At 37.7% G+C, this 13,834-nt stretch overlaps 2 protein-coding genes across 2 annotated transcripts in view; one reads left to right on the forward strand and one right to left on the reverse strand.

Moving 5' to 3' along the window:
• Positions 1 to 1,733: 1,733 nt before the first annotated feature.
• On the forward strand, positions 1,734 to 10,474 carry chordc1b (cysteine and histidine-rich domain (CHORD) containing 1b). Its single transcript, XM_008333090.3, has 11 exons — positions 1,734 to 1,954; positions 4,993 to 5,042; positions 5,132 to 5,188; positions 5,336 to 5,496; positions 6,154 to 6,254; positions 6,901 to 6,959; positions 7,683 to 7,753; positions 7,923 to 8,028; positions 8,125 to 8,244; positions 8,325 to 8,387; positions 9,264 to 10,474. The coding sequence occupies exons 1-11, from the start codon at positions 1,891 to 1,893 to the stop codon at positions 9,438 to 9,440; spliced, it is 1,029 nt and encodes a 342-aa protein (XP_008331312.1). The 5' UTR covers positions 1,734 to 1,890; the 3' UTR covers positions 9,441 to 10,474.
• A 147-nt stretch (positions 10,475 to 10,621) lies between these two features.
• LOC103395402 (tyrosinase-like) overlaps positions 10,622 to 13,834 on the reverse strand; it is a 5,491-nt gene continuing 2,278 nt past the window's right edge. The window contains exons 2-6 of the mRNA XM_008333108.3: positions 13,671 to 13,834; positions 13,177 to 13,393; positions 12,546 to 12,693; positions 12,220 to 12,401; positions 10,622 to 12,138 (exon numbers count right to left, since the gene is read on the reverse strand). The exon at positions 13,671 to 13,834 is cut by the window's right edge and continues 44 nt beyond it. Of these exons, the coding sequence (XP_008331330.1) occupies positions 11,888 to 12,138; positions 12,220 to 12,401; positions 12,546 to 12,693; positions 13,177 to 13,393; positions 13,671 to 13,834 (962 nt within the window). The 3' untranslated portion in view covers positions 10,622 to 11,887. The remainder of the gene's footprint in view (positions 12,139 to 12,219; positions 12,402 to 12,545; positions 12,694 to 13,176; positions 13,394 to 13,670) is intronic.

Raw genomic sequence — 13,834 nt, forward strand, 5'->3', positions numbered from 1 at the left:
TCAGACGAGGGCAAACTGCTCTGTATGTATATGGATTTATGGATTAACAAAATAATTCTGGTGGATATGCTTGACAAAATACAAGTCCAAGTTATCAAGAGTGTGTTGCAAGCCAAAACCAACCCCTAGGCCAGCCAAGCAAGTACAGGCAGCAGAGATGTCACTGTAGATATTAGAATGAAACAGTGTCTGACTAATTACTCAGCTAACTTTAAAGGACACAGACCCATAGTGGAGCAAGAATGTGGGCAATAAAAATAACCTTTGGGTGGGTGAGTAGGCTGTACACAAATGAAATGTGGACACATTTTATAAGTCTCCAAGCATTTTATTCCATGCCGTTGAACATTAATGCTCAGCGCACAGGTGTATACAGAGAGCACTAATTAGCCGGGGTTGCCGACTCTATTCCAGTCAGGGGAAAAATTCCCAATACGACAGTGGCTGGAAGTCAACACAAAGACAATACTTTTAACCCCATGGTAGTGCTCTGAAAAAGTACAACCTCGTCTGCAGAGATGTAAAAGAACATGCCTGAATTTTTTATGATTAATGATGATGAATGAAAAAAGTAATAACCCTAAATGAGATTTGGTTTTCCATTTTTAATATACGATATCATCTCGATATTCATATATAAGCAAGGTCACTCAACTCCGTTTCTTAAACTATCTTTTTCAGTGTCTTACAGTCACATCATTCATCAACACGTCAGTTGGGTATAAGAGTTCTGGAAAGTAGAGACGACATAGATCCGCCGTTTGCGCAGACCATAAATCAAATCAATAGTGTGAAGAGAAGCAACAAGAAAGTGGAGAAAAGACTCTCATGACTCAAACAAAGTGCAGTTTTAAGAAAATATAGTTTACTCAACAAAGTTTATTCAACTGTTACAGTAGTAGTTAATAATAATAAAAAAGAGATTTGGTCATATAGGTTATAAAATGAAATTATGAACACAACCACTGACACCATAACTGTATTTGTACTGTAACTCTTCTTCCAACATGAAATTATCATTTTAAACGCCTGACATAAACAATAACTGTCGGCATACATATTATTTTTCTTTTCTCTTACTGATATAACACCATTTACCATGTATGCATTTCATTCCTGTGTTTGTGTTGTTAAAGCTAAACATGATGTTTTTAAACCATAAACAATGGTTTGACCAACAGTTGCTACATTCAAACAAATAAATAAAACTCTATTGCAATATGTTACTGACCTATTGTTACCTAAAGTACGTGTGCGTTATCCTTTATTTTAAAACAGTAGTCCTGAATGTACTGCTTACTGCATGATTGGTATATTGGTTGTATATTGGTTAGATTTTATTTTGATTTTTATTTGCAGAATATGATTATTGAATGGATGTACTAAGGCTCTAATGTATATTGAATGGATGTACTAAGGCTCTAATATGTTTATGCTGCAGTTACATGAATCAAGCACTTTGATATGTTTACATGTATTTGTGTTTAAATAGGCTAAGGACACCAAATGTTTCTAAATTCTACACAGAGTACCATTGAACAAGTCTTTATACAATCAGTTCCTGTAAAAAAGAAATAGAAAAGATTGAGGTTTAGTGTCAAGAAAGAAAACGCTTTGATTAACCCGTTGTGGGTTAAACTATCCACAACGTATTTCCTTTGATTTTATTGATCAGACATAACAAATGGAAAGGTGGTTGTTTTGTCTTCCTGAACATCTAAACCAATAGGTGGCGGTAGCGAGCCTGTTACACCGTTTAACGACTTGTAGAGTAAGTCGCTATCAGTTTGAGCTCCTGCAGCGGTGTTTGTGTGCCTGACTCTTACACACGAGGTCTTTTACGGCTCGTTTTAAACCTTACTACCAGTTCTGACATTTTATTCGTTCACTATGTCCGTCTTATGTTATAATAAGGGATGTGGACAGAGATTTGACCCGGAAAACAACCCAGACGGTAAGTACTTTGTATGAGTTCAACTATTAGTGCACCCGGTGTGTTAGCATGCTAGCCTGTGGTCATCTAGAAATTTCCATAGACATCAGACCCGACAGGATAAGCGGAAGCTAACCTGAAGTTAGCTCACTGGATAACACAGTGTTATGGCTTAATAAATGAATTTCTGTTTAGGCTGATAACACACGGTTTAAAATTAAGTGTCAGCGATGCTTGTTGCTAGTATCATCCTTGGTATCTGTGGTGAATATGACGTTTAATGCTAAGCGTTTCAAGTGTCCGGAGCAGCGGAAACGCCGAAAGTTCTAAAGACTCGTAATGTAATGTATAATTACAGCAATATTTACCCGACATTCCCAAATATCAGATATGTTTTCAGTATTGGTAATAGTGTGTACATCTAAGAACGGACACTAGAAAGGATAGTAGAAATATAATTACAGCAATATTTACCCGACATCCCCAAATATCAGATATGTTTTCAGTAGTGGTAATAGTGTGTACGTCTAAGAACGGACACTAGAAAGGATATTAGAAAACGACGATGTTCAGTTCATTGTTTTACCTTAAAAAGGGTACCTTATATAGTTCATACTGTTCTAGTGTCCTATCAGTAAAGAAGGATTAATCCAAAGAAAGTGTCATTCTTGTCAATTATTGGTGTTACAGTAGAGGAGGTTAAGGAGGGACCGAGACTGGATGAATATGCTCAGCTGTGGAGAATGTAAAAAGGGTCAGTTTAAAAAAGAAAATCGAGAGCCGAGTAGTTACTTCCGCTACACCTTGTCGTTTACCTTTTAGTCAGAACGAAACTTCTGCACAAAAAATATTTTTATTTAAAATACATCAAAATATTAGAATATCATCCTGTGGGTAATTAGCAAATTGTTAAATTGTGAATTTCCTTACTGTGGGATGAATAAGGGATTCCTAATCTCAATCTTATTTTGTGATCTTAGTATTTGAATACATGTTTGTGGTTGTTTCAGTCGTACAGCTTTATGACTATATGGCACCAAGATATAATTCTGACATGTATTATTGTCTTGGAGCTTTCTCATTCAGTTCTTTTTCGTTTTTTCCTTTCTTTTTTAGAACATTTAGGAATCACTTATACTAATCTTACCTTAAACATAATATCTGGCTAAAAATGTTACCTCTTACGTTTGTGTTCTGTATTGTTTTTAACAAATACATAACAGTGGTAGAGAGAAAACAAAATTGTCATTGCTTTTGTGTCCATATCTGATATTTCAGCAATGTAACTTGTGCACCCAGACTATTTTGAACAGTTACTTTATCTTAAAATTCTTTGCAAAGGTCTACAGTTTATCCAGTAGATCTTTGTTCTTGACGGGCAGCTTATCAAACATAATTTAACTTTGAAGGCAATACCATTGTCTTTTTCTGCCATGGCCAAAACTGCGGTGAGCTCCTTATTTTCATTTGTAAGATATGGAAGATTTCTCCCTAGAGGAGTAGAGGCTAATTTCCATTTTAATAGGATGCCCCTTTTCATAACTGTAATGTATATTACTATTACCTTTCTGTCGCAGATCTTTATCTATGGTATTAGCACAAATCGGCCAAGGCTCAGGCTGCACTGTATCGAAAATAATCCTTCATTTATCTTGTCATCCACCAAAATTTCTCTATTCATTTCAATGTGAAGTCCCAGCGGACTGGACTTGGAGTTTTGTTGGAAATCTTTGGTCTCTCATCATGGAAGCTTCTCCAATGCCAGACTGATTTGTCCGTTAAGAATGTTTCCTGAAATAATAGCAACGTTAACTGTGCCCTACTTGTTGAGTAAGGCACATCTAAAATTATAATAATAATTATAATTTGCTTTGAAAGCAGACCTAAATCCTTTGGTTTTCTTTGAAGGGAAGGGGAATCATTCTGTCTGGCCAATTACTTTATCTTCAAATATTCTGCCCTTGACCAGGACAAATGCAAATCTTGTAATCCATTTTACCCTAGTGGATATTATGTTTACTTTAAAATGTAAATTTAATGTAGAAGGCTATAGAGCTCTTTTTAATGGTAAAGTTTTGGTCAAACATGTAAAGTAGAGGTATCCTCAGATAGATATCTTTTCTAAATGTATATTGTTTTTGTTATTGGATTTATACATTCTGTGTACTTCTATGGCCCTAAGTTGTTTTTCAATGTGTCTCAATTCACAATTATCCTTAATTGATTGAATTTGCTCACCAATATCCTATTTTTATCATGCACAACGTCTGATATTAGGTTAAGCATTAGTCATCTGAAAACATTACTCCAACATTAATTTTACCACAGTGCCATACACTTTAATTATTCACTATTGCAATTTACACATTATTTTCAGTTTCTGTTATTGATCACTTTTGCAGTTTTCTTTTATTTATATCCTTTAAAATTTTATAGACCAGTGTATTAATTTCCTGTTATATTTCTATTAAAAAGTATTGTTGTGTACAGATCTCTTATTTAGTTTGACCCTGATGCTGAGTCTGTGGAATATAGTCTGTCAAAGGAAAGTACAAACAGAGTCTTAAGTTCACAATAATAGTGTTAAAACGAGCTTCATATTTAAAAAAAACAAAACATCCTTATTCACTGTGGAATATAGTCTGTCAAAGGAAAGCACAAACAGACCAAAACATTTCACATACTGATTTTGACAGGTCTTAAGGTCTTAAGTTCACAATAATGGTGTTAAAAGGAGCTTCATATTTTTAAAAAACAAAACGTCCTTATTCATTTTTTTATCCTTAAAAGTTTCAAACTAAGAAAGTGAAGTTGCTTGTGTTTCTTATACAACCAGGCTTTGCAACACTGAGCAAATTAATTTGTAGTCTTTCCCAATTAGGGCTTAATACATCACGAAACTAGATATTCATTAAAAGTTAGCTGGAGAAGTTACCAATCTGCAAACAGTCAAGTGTGTATGTTGTTCACTGCCATTGTTGTTAAGCTGAAAACACTATTGTCACATTCTCTTTTCCTCTTAGTTATTTAATGTTTTTTTTTTTTTTTTTTTTTTACAGACTCCTGCACCTATCATCCAGGAGTCCCCGTTTTCCACGATGCACTGAAGGTACAAATGGCTGAAAACGCACCGTCAGCTCACGTTTTGTTGTCCTGTCCTCGTAAAGTTAAAGTTACTGCTTGTGCAATCTCTTCCAGGGATGGTCCTGCTGCAAAAGAAGAACAACCGACTTCTCAGACTTCCTCAGCATTGCTGTAAGTCGTCCTCCGTCCATTTTAATCCCTTGTGGTCATGTTTCTATTGTCTATTGTGTTCACATGTATCCGGTGTTGCTCTAACTGTGATCCTGTTGAGATAAGCATTTGTTGTATGTGAGTTTATAGTCACTGCTCTTCTCTCAGGGCTGCACCAAAGGTCCTCATAACAAGGAGAAGCCACCAGAGCCGGTGAAACCAGACGTCACGTCCTCAGGAGAAAAAAAAGAGGGAGATGACCAGAAACCAAAGTATAAGGAGTACATCATCTGTGCACCAAAGCCCCAGAAGGCCATTTTTAGACCAAGGTTGTTTTCACTGCATGTGCTTTTAAGCTATTCATTTTGTTTTTTGTTCTGTTTTTTTAAAGCAGTGGTATGAACATGCAGGTAATTGAATTTTGGAACCAAACGGCCATAGAGAGTCAGTTAAAAACTAAATCTTTGACACTTGCATATTGCTATACTTTGTGCATAACTTTAAGCCTCTTGACTGGTTTCCCTTTTGGGTTTCTTTAAGCAATTTTACTTGCTAACTCACTATGACATTCCAGGGCTTTTTTTCATTTCAGTATGTGGGTGTCTGTCTGTACTGAATGTTGAAGCTAGATATTCAAAATATGGTATGGGATTCATAAAAGGAAAGGTGCAATATTAAAGAGATTAGAATAAGGCTGGAATGATCAAAGAAATTCTGAGCATCCAAAGAAGAGTCAAAGGCGATCTGTAGTCTTTTACCCATGGTGCTTCTCACCACAGTTCAAAAGAGAGAGCACTGCTGAAGTCACTGGAGAGATTACTATTGAACAAAGAAACTCTTTTCATCTAGTCTGTTGGTCTTTAGCTCACTTTCCTCCGCAGCACTAATTGTCTAATGACTTTATCAATAGACTACAAGACCTTTCACCTGATGAAGGATTTTTTTTCTGTGACTTTGTTAATGTGTTTTATTTGTAACCATTGCAGTTCAGATGAGCCCATGGTGAGATTGCAGCATAAAATATCTGCTTCTCTGAGGCAGGCACTGGAGAAACTGAAGCTGACCGAAGATGCAGCAGAGAAGAAAGGTGAGGCTGAGATTTTCATTTCAGAAAATCTGTTTGATTGCTGTAAAATGTTCCATTGCATTTTCCCACTGAGTGAATTACAATGTGTTTGATAAAGTGTTTCAGAAACATGCAACAAGTTTTAGCTCTTACCCTATTTTGTAAATAAGTAATACGCCTGATGGTATGTTCTTCTTTAGCTTATTTAGATGAGACTATGGTGTTACATTTTTGCCATGTATAAATAAGCATCTTCCTGCACTGACTATTGGTTGTCATTTGACCTTTTTATTAATCTATCTTATAATGTATTATTTATGGGCTAACCTTTAGTCTTTTAGTCAAAGTTTAATGCTCTCTCAAGCTTCAACCCTTTTTCATCTCCATGAATCTTATTTTCTGTACATGTCTCACTTTTTTCCCTGTAATTTTTTTTACTGCAGCTCTCCATCATGGATCAGCATCTGCTTGTTGTTAGAGTATAAGAGAAGGTCATGTTGACGGGGAAAGTTAATGAAATATTTCCCACATCGTCCCATCTCTGTCATTTACATCATGGTACTTCATATCAAGCTGACAGGAACAGGACAATGTGTCATAACTGGATTCGATGTTTCCTGACACTCTTCAGAGTTTGTTTGTTACTGTGTGTGTCTCCATCTTTTAGAGGAAGACAGCGACGAGATCAAAATTGGAACATCCTGTAAAAACGGAGGTTGCACCAAAGTAGGTCATTGTTTAAAAAAAAAATTCACAGAAAATTGACTTGGGGTTGTTTGGAAAAGCGTTACAAAACTCACACTTTTGCCACGCTTTGACTACACTGGGTCGAATGTTTTAATTTCAGGAGCAAATCCAATTTGCATACATGAAAAACGTGAAGTAATTGGACAGTTAACACATTTCCCTCCCTCCCTTTTTGAGCACTATTTGTTTAAAGGCTTATAGCCCCCACGCAGTTGCTTTATTAAAAACACTTAATTAAAGCCGAGACTTGGCACTTACAAGCAGCCTTTACTATAATGTGAATTAAATATGCTGATGCCTGGAGCCTAAAGAAGAAAATGTTTGCATGCATGGAAGTTTTTCTGGGGCCTGACAGTATTTGAAGGATAAAATAAAAAATGGCAAAGCAGCTGTAGGTGAGGGGTGCACACAATATTCTGAATCGGAATTGAGACTGTAAGAACTGCATTTTCTCAGCTTCTTAGTAATGAAGTTGCATGTAAATACACACATTATAGTTCCTAATGTTTGCTTTTTTTTAATAAGGCTTTTTAATTTTTAAAATCTGATCATGTAAAACCTATTTAATGACTGATTGGCCCTTGACAGATATTCTACAGATGGATGAAATTCATGAACATAAAACATTTTGACACACTGAAGACTCAAATCTACAATTTATGAACAGTGTATATTATTGATAACTTCTGTTGGTTTCTTTAGAGTTTTGAAGGACCTTCCAGTGACTCAGACGTTTGTCTTTACCATTCTGGATGTCCCATTTTTCATGAAGGGTAAGCATATTTAAAAGATCACGGTGTGTTTGTAAGTATTAGACAGAGAGGCATATGAACAAACTGTTAACTGCTTACATAGCAGAAACACTGGGTCATCAGCATGTGTGTTTGCCTCCTGAGGGACCTGTTCATTGACCTGGTCTGCATCCTTTCCTTTATCTTCCAGGATGAAATACTGGAGCTGCTGTAAAAGGAAAACTTCTGACTTTAACACCTTCCTCTCTCAGGAAGGCTGCACCAGTGGAACACATCTTTGGAGGAAAAAAGATGCTGTAAGTTTCTCACCCTCCACCCAACCACTGGATGTGGTGCAAACCAGGGCTGCGACTTCAGTGAGAGAAGTGTGATGCATGAAAATCTTTCTGCAGGATAAACAAGTGGTTCCATGTCGGTTTGACTGGCACCAGACGGGGTCACAGGTCATCATCTCTATCTACGCTAAAAACGCTGTACCTGAGCTGAGCTTTGTGGATGCAAACAGCACTACGGTGAGGGAAAAGAAAATAGCTGAATTAACTAAATAACAAAATATTCCTTCTTCTTAACAATCTCCTCTTCTGTTCCCCAGCTTAACATACATATTATATTTGACGGAGAAAAGGTATTTGAGCAGAAAATCAGCCTGTGGGGTGTAAGTACAGCATCACTTCTAAAAATCTAAAAGGTTATTTTATTTTGAAGGACGTCCGTTGTTTCAAAACCATGTATTACAACAAAGATAGACTTAGCGGTAAAGGTGACTCCTTTTATAATTCACTCAGACATTTCCTCGACGTCTGACCTGTGTGTTGGCAAAATAAACTATAGGCTGTGGATTTCTTTAAAAAAATGTAGGCAAATGTCCACACTTCAGTGCACGCCTGAAGGCAGCTTAATTTACTCCTAAATATACAACACCAATTAAAGTGAGGCTGCCTCTAATGAAGTGCTGTGTGTCAGGCCAACTTATCTGTCTTCACCTTATAGCAGAAAAATGATACAGCTGCTTTTTTTCAGTCAGTGTGAGGCTTAGTTTGATGTGTTTTTGTTTGCTGCCAAAGCTGGAGTTGACAAATAAAATAGAACAGCAGAAACTCTCTTTAATTGGTTAAAGACATTTCTTATCCCTTTTCTCTTCTTTTTATCTGTTTAGCCAGTTTCTCTCCTGACACCACTGCTGGTTGTTAACTTTCAATTTAATCCTGACCCTTTTTCATTTGGTGAAAGCTCTGGGGATTTTCTTTTTTTTTTGATTGAATGAGAACACCATCCTTAGGCTAAATTGTATTTGTTTTGACACACCTTAAGTAGTATATGATATTGTATGGTATTCTTTACCTTGATATAATTTCAAGCTGCTATTTTCAATTTCTTTTTGTTTTTATCTTAATCTCATGTTGCACAAAATTAACATCCTATATATTTCATTCTATTGTTTTTATCTTAATCTCATGTTGCACTTGTAAATTAAAGTCCTATATATTTCATTCTGAACACCAAAAATTATTGACTTATTTTCTTGCCACAGGTGATCGACGTGAATAAAAGTATAGTGAACATGATGGCGGCTAAGGTTGAAGTTGCCATGAAGAAGTCGGAGCCCATGTCGTGGGCTCGTCTGGACCTTCCTCCTCCTGTTCCCCCGCCCAAAGAGGATGAGAAGAAGACAGAAGAAGAGGCTGATAGTGAAAGTGAAAGTGAATGATAAAGAATTTAAGAACACATTTTCCATCTTTCACTGAAACTTAGGCAGCACAGACAATTCTGCTCGTATTTTAGGAGTCTCCTCTTTTGCTGACATGGAACTTCAGCCTTTATTCCTCAACATTTACAGCCACCATTTTGCTCGTTTATTCTCAATTTTGTGTCCTATATGTTCATTATTATTTTATTGTTGTGATTCACCTAAAATTTGTGGTTTTCAAAGAGATTTTCAGGTGAGATCTAAATAATTAGGGGGATCCCTGACTTTATTACAACCTTTAATCAGACTTATCTGCACTGAGATACTGTATGTCAGGGGCCCAGAATGGGACCAGGTTGTTTTGACACCCATAATGCCTTTTTTTGGACAGCTCATCCAAAAGGACCTCTGTTCTGAGCGCATTCTACTTCGAACTATTTTTCTATAAGAAAATTATTCCATCCAAACTTTTCATGCTTCTCATCACATTCTCTTATGTGGCATTCTTATTGGTTTTTTTTTTTTATATTTGTTTTTTGGCGGGTTTCATCAGTTGTGTGAAGTCTTGCATTATTGTGTCCACATTATAATTTAAAGGTCTACCTGCATTTGTGTGATTAGAAAACTGCTGTGTTTTGTCTCCATTAGATCTGTGGAACTAAGATCTCAATGACGAATTTCTATTAATGATAGTATTAATAAGATTATTCATAATAGTGTTATAGCACATACTCAAATGAAATTCATGTTTGACACAATTCTCTTCCCACAAATGCCTCATTCCAGTGAAAGAAAATGTAGATTTTCCACAGGTTTTTAAAACAGTTCCAACTAATGTACTGTATATTTTATACGAGCTTCGCTTCCAAATGATCACTGCACTATCTGTCCTCATCACCAACGCTGCACCTTTTTAATGAGAATGTATACTGTAAAATCCCAGAGCTACATCTGAATATCAATCATTTTAAGCAGAGTACTGTATTATTAAAAAGCAGTCCTGACAGCATGTGTCAAGGCCCTGGAGACTTGGAAATAAATTTGGTTGGATGAGATTACGGTCTAATTCATTAGTGATCCCAGTTTAAAGAACCAGGCACCGATTTGGTGTTGCATTTTAAAAGTCAGACTTTTGCTGTTGGCATCAGTTTGTGTGGCTCTGTGCTCAACCATCTGTGTAACTTTCTTTATAAACAAGGATCGACAACAGGTTGTGTTAGCGCTGCAGCATTTCTTTCCTGTGATGCACAAAACTAGCATCTAAAAAAAAAAAGCTTCTGTTGTCGGTTGTTGTTGGTCAGAATAGTTTGTAAAGACTATGCAAAATTATCTTGTTGTTACTTTATCTTGTTCTGTACAGTTGTTCCTTGTAGCCCAACGACTTAGCGGGGGCAAATTATGCATGAAACTTCCATCATTTCCATTCTGTTCACTTCTTCCTGCACCAAAGTTTCAGAGTACCAGGAGCTGTCCCCGTTCTCTGGTTCTAGTTGCTGCAGCTGTTTTTCCATGGTTTCGTCAGTTGATGGCAGAGTCTTCTGACCACTGGAGCCTTGAGACTAGAAATGTCTCTCATGATTGTAAGTAGATTGTAAGTGACCTTTCAGTGACTATTTTGGAAGGAGACTAAGAGGATCAGTGACTTTATCAAATGCCGAAAGGTCTTAAACCAATACACGACACTGAGGACAGAATACTGAACTAAACTCTGAAGTAGTACGTGTCATGTTTTAATATGTTTGCAGGAACTACAGCTTCAGGTTAGCCACACCCAGGACCTGGATCTTCTTACAAAAGTTTTCCTCTGGGCAGCAGGTTGGTTTCTCTTCACTATTTTCTTTTCTGATTCCACTAAAAAACTGCACCTTCTTGTTTTTGTCACAGTGATGTGCTGACATTTTCTGCTAGAATTTAACAAAACGTTTTTCTTTCTGTGCTATTTATTTTTTATTGAAATTGTTTTTGTCTTGGTCCTATGCTGTTGCCAAGGTAACGATTCGCTCCAGCTGATTAAACTGCAATTTGCAGTATTTTAAGGTTCGCCTTTTGGGATCTGTTTTTTACTGCAAAAGAATAAAAAAGCTGTAGGTATATGGATTTTAACCTAAGAGGTTTTCTGACAATTGTTGGAATGCTTCACGGGTCGTGAAACCTTTATAACCTTCCTCTAAAGCTAAGGGGCGTCTTTTACTAAAACACACACACACAAAAAACAACCCAGAACAAACCTTCAATATTATATATTGACAGACAGTGAGGCAGCTGGAAAAACTTATAGTACAGTAGGTTAAAAAACTTTGTCAGTAAATTCAAATGTTAGTGCTTATGTGAATTCAAATGGTGAAATCATTACTTGATTGAAAAGCCTGAGAATCATGGCTGACTTGAGCAGCACATGTGAAGTCGCTGGTACACAGCCACATGAGAGCACCATGTGTTTACCCATACAATGTGTACGTATGTAAGTGTTAGATCGCGGTTTGATAGTTTTGGTAGTCAACGTCTCTGGGTTTATTGCTGGGAATAAGGGGCTGTCTTTCTTCAAGGCCATTGAAGTTTATCCATGGACTTCCTCTGGAGTTCCTCCGTTTCACTCTGAGAGCAGCAGCAGCAATGATTACTGCTGCTATTCCTCCTACCAGTGCTGCAACCAACATCCAGGGCCACATGTCCTGCATCTCCTCCAGGTATGGATGCATGTATTCTGACAGCCTCTGAGCTAAAAAAAAAAAAGTAAAATGTTTCTCTTGCTGTGGAGTAGAACAAATGTCAGGGATCATCGTCATGGAAGTTAACTTACCAGGATCAAGCAGGGAGGAGTACTCGTAGCCAAGCTCTTTGCTGGAAATGAAATAGTCTCTGTTTCTGTGGAGGGGCATGAAGGGCACCATGTGGTATTCACCGTTGTGACCAATAGGGGCATTGGACTCTGGATACTGGGATGGTGATGGTTGGTGTCTCCTCAGCCACTGTTCATAAATGCTGCCCGGAAAAGAAAAAAAAAATTGTCTGTTCAGCATGTTGGTCACTTGAAGCTAATTCACATTTTTGTCCTGACCTCGTGAACAACAACAGAGCCGCATCAGTGCAGTGACGTGGAACAGCTGATGTTGGACGGACTCTTACCTGTCGACGTAAGCATGGTGGAGCATGAATATGGGATCGTTGGCAGAGCCCTGCACGGAGGACATGGATCCGTTCATGAACACGTGCACAGATGCGTGCATGCCCAGCAGGGAACTGCTGCCTTGCCCGGTCTGAGCGTTCCCCAAACCTGCAAGGTAAGAAGAGACATTAAAACCTTTGACTATTGACATTGACACAACTTCTATAATTTCACTGTATTTTTTGGGGATATTTGTTGGACGTTCAAAGCTAACTTTAAAGTTAAAATTAAAGAAAGTATATTTACCCTGACCGGGAATAGAACCCGGGACCCAATCTCATGCACGTGGCAAGTTGAAATGATTTGACTGTCAAACCTATGCATTGGATACTGGTCATATAAAGTATTAAAAATGCAAGAAACTAATCTTGTATAACGGTCAGGGCAGCAGAAAACTGTCCGTGTGTGCGGTCGCAAATTGGCTATTGTACGCTTGCGCAGTTAACTCTGGGTGGACGTCAACACCTGCAGTTAGAGTGCCGAATCCTAATCACTAGACCGTTAGATGGAGCGTTAGTCACAGGTGATATATATATATTTATTTTTTAAACAACGTGTCTGGTATTTCTACAATATTTTATTCGTGCCGACCTTCCAGCGTGTTCCTGAAGCTCATATTGGCGCTGCGGTCCATGGGTCCAGTATCGTAGTTACTCAGACCCAGAGTGAACTCCACTTCAGTTGACGTTGGTAGTCTCTCTGCCAAGTTACGGTCGTGGTTCCCGGGATTACGGAGCAGCGGGCCCTCGTCCTCAGCGTTGCACAGCACACCTCTGGCGTTGTATTCCTCTGCCCTGGAGCAAAGAACCTTGACGGGCAAATACACAAAGTTGTTAAACTCCAAGCGCGACCTTATTTTAAGGACATATATATATATATTAAAAACAGATACAAATTGTTAATAAAAACCCAATAATAATAATAATAATGTTGGCACTATGTTAATTTAATAACCTGAACACAGGAGTGTGGGTCTCTGTGACCCTGTGATAGACCATCTATCAAGCTGCAGCTTCCACATTAACACTGAAAATGACTAAGCTGTAACATATTTATAAAATAACCAAAACATATGTTTTTTTTACCCTCCAGGAAGAGAAGACTGATCCAGGACTGAGAAGGTTCTCGTCATGGGGACTGCGGGCCCCCATCAGGTCGTCTGTGCACACATCGCAGTTCTGGGCGTCCCTCCAGTCCCAGTAGGGAATGCTGAAGCTCATGTCTCCGGTCAGTTTGCGGATCTCGTGCT

The sequence above is a fragment of the Cynoglossus semilaevis genome, chromosome 19 (genome assembly GCF_000523025.1).
Source record: "Cynoglossus semilaevis isolate Cse_v1.0 chromosome 19, Cse_v1.0, whole genome shotgun sequence".
In the NCBI taxonomy this organism is placed as follows: Eukaryota; Metazoa; Chordata; class Actinopteri; order Pleuronectiformes; family Cynoglossidae; genus Cynoglossus; species Cynoglossus semilaevis.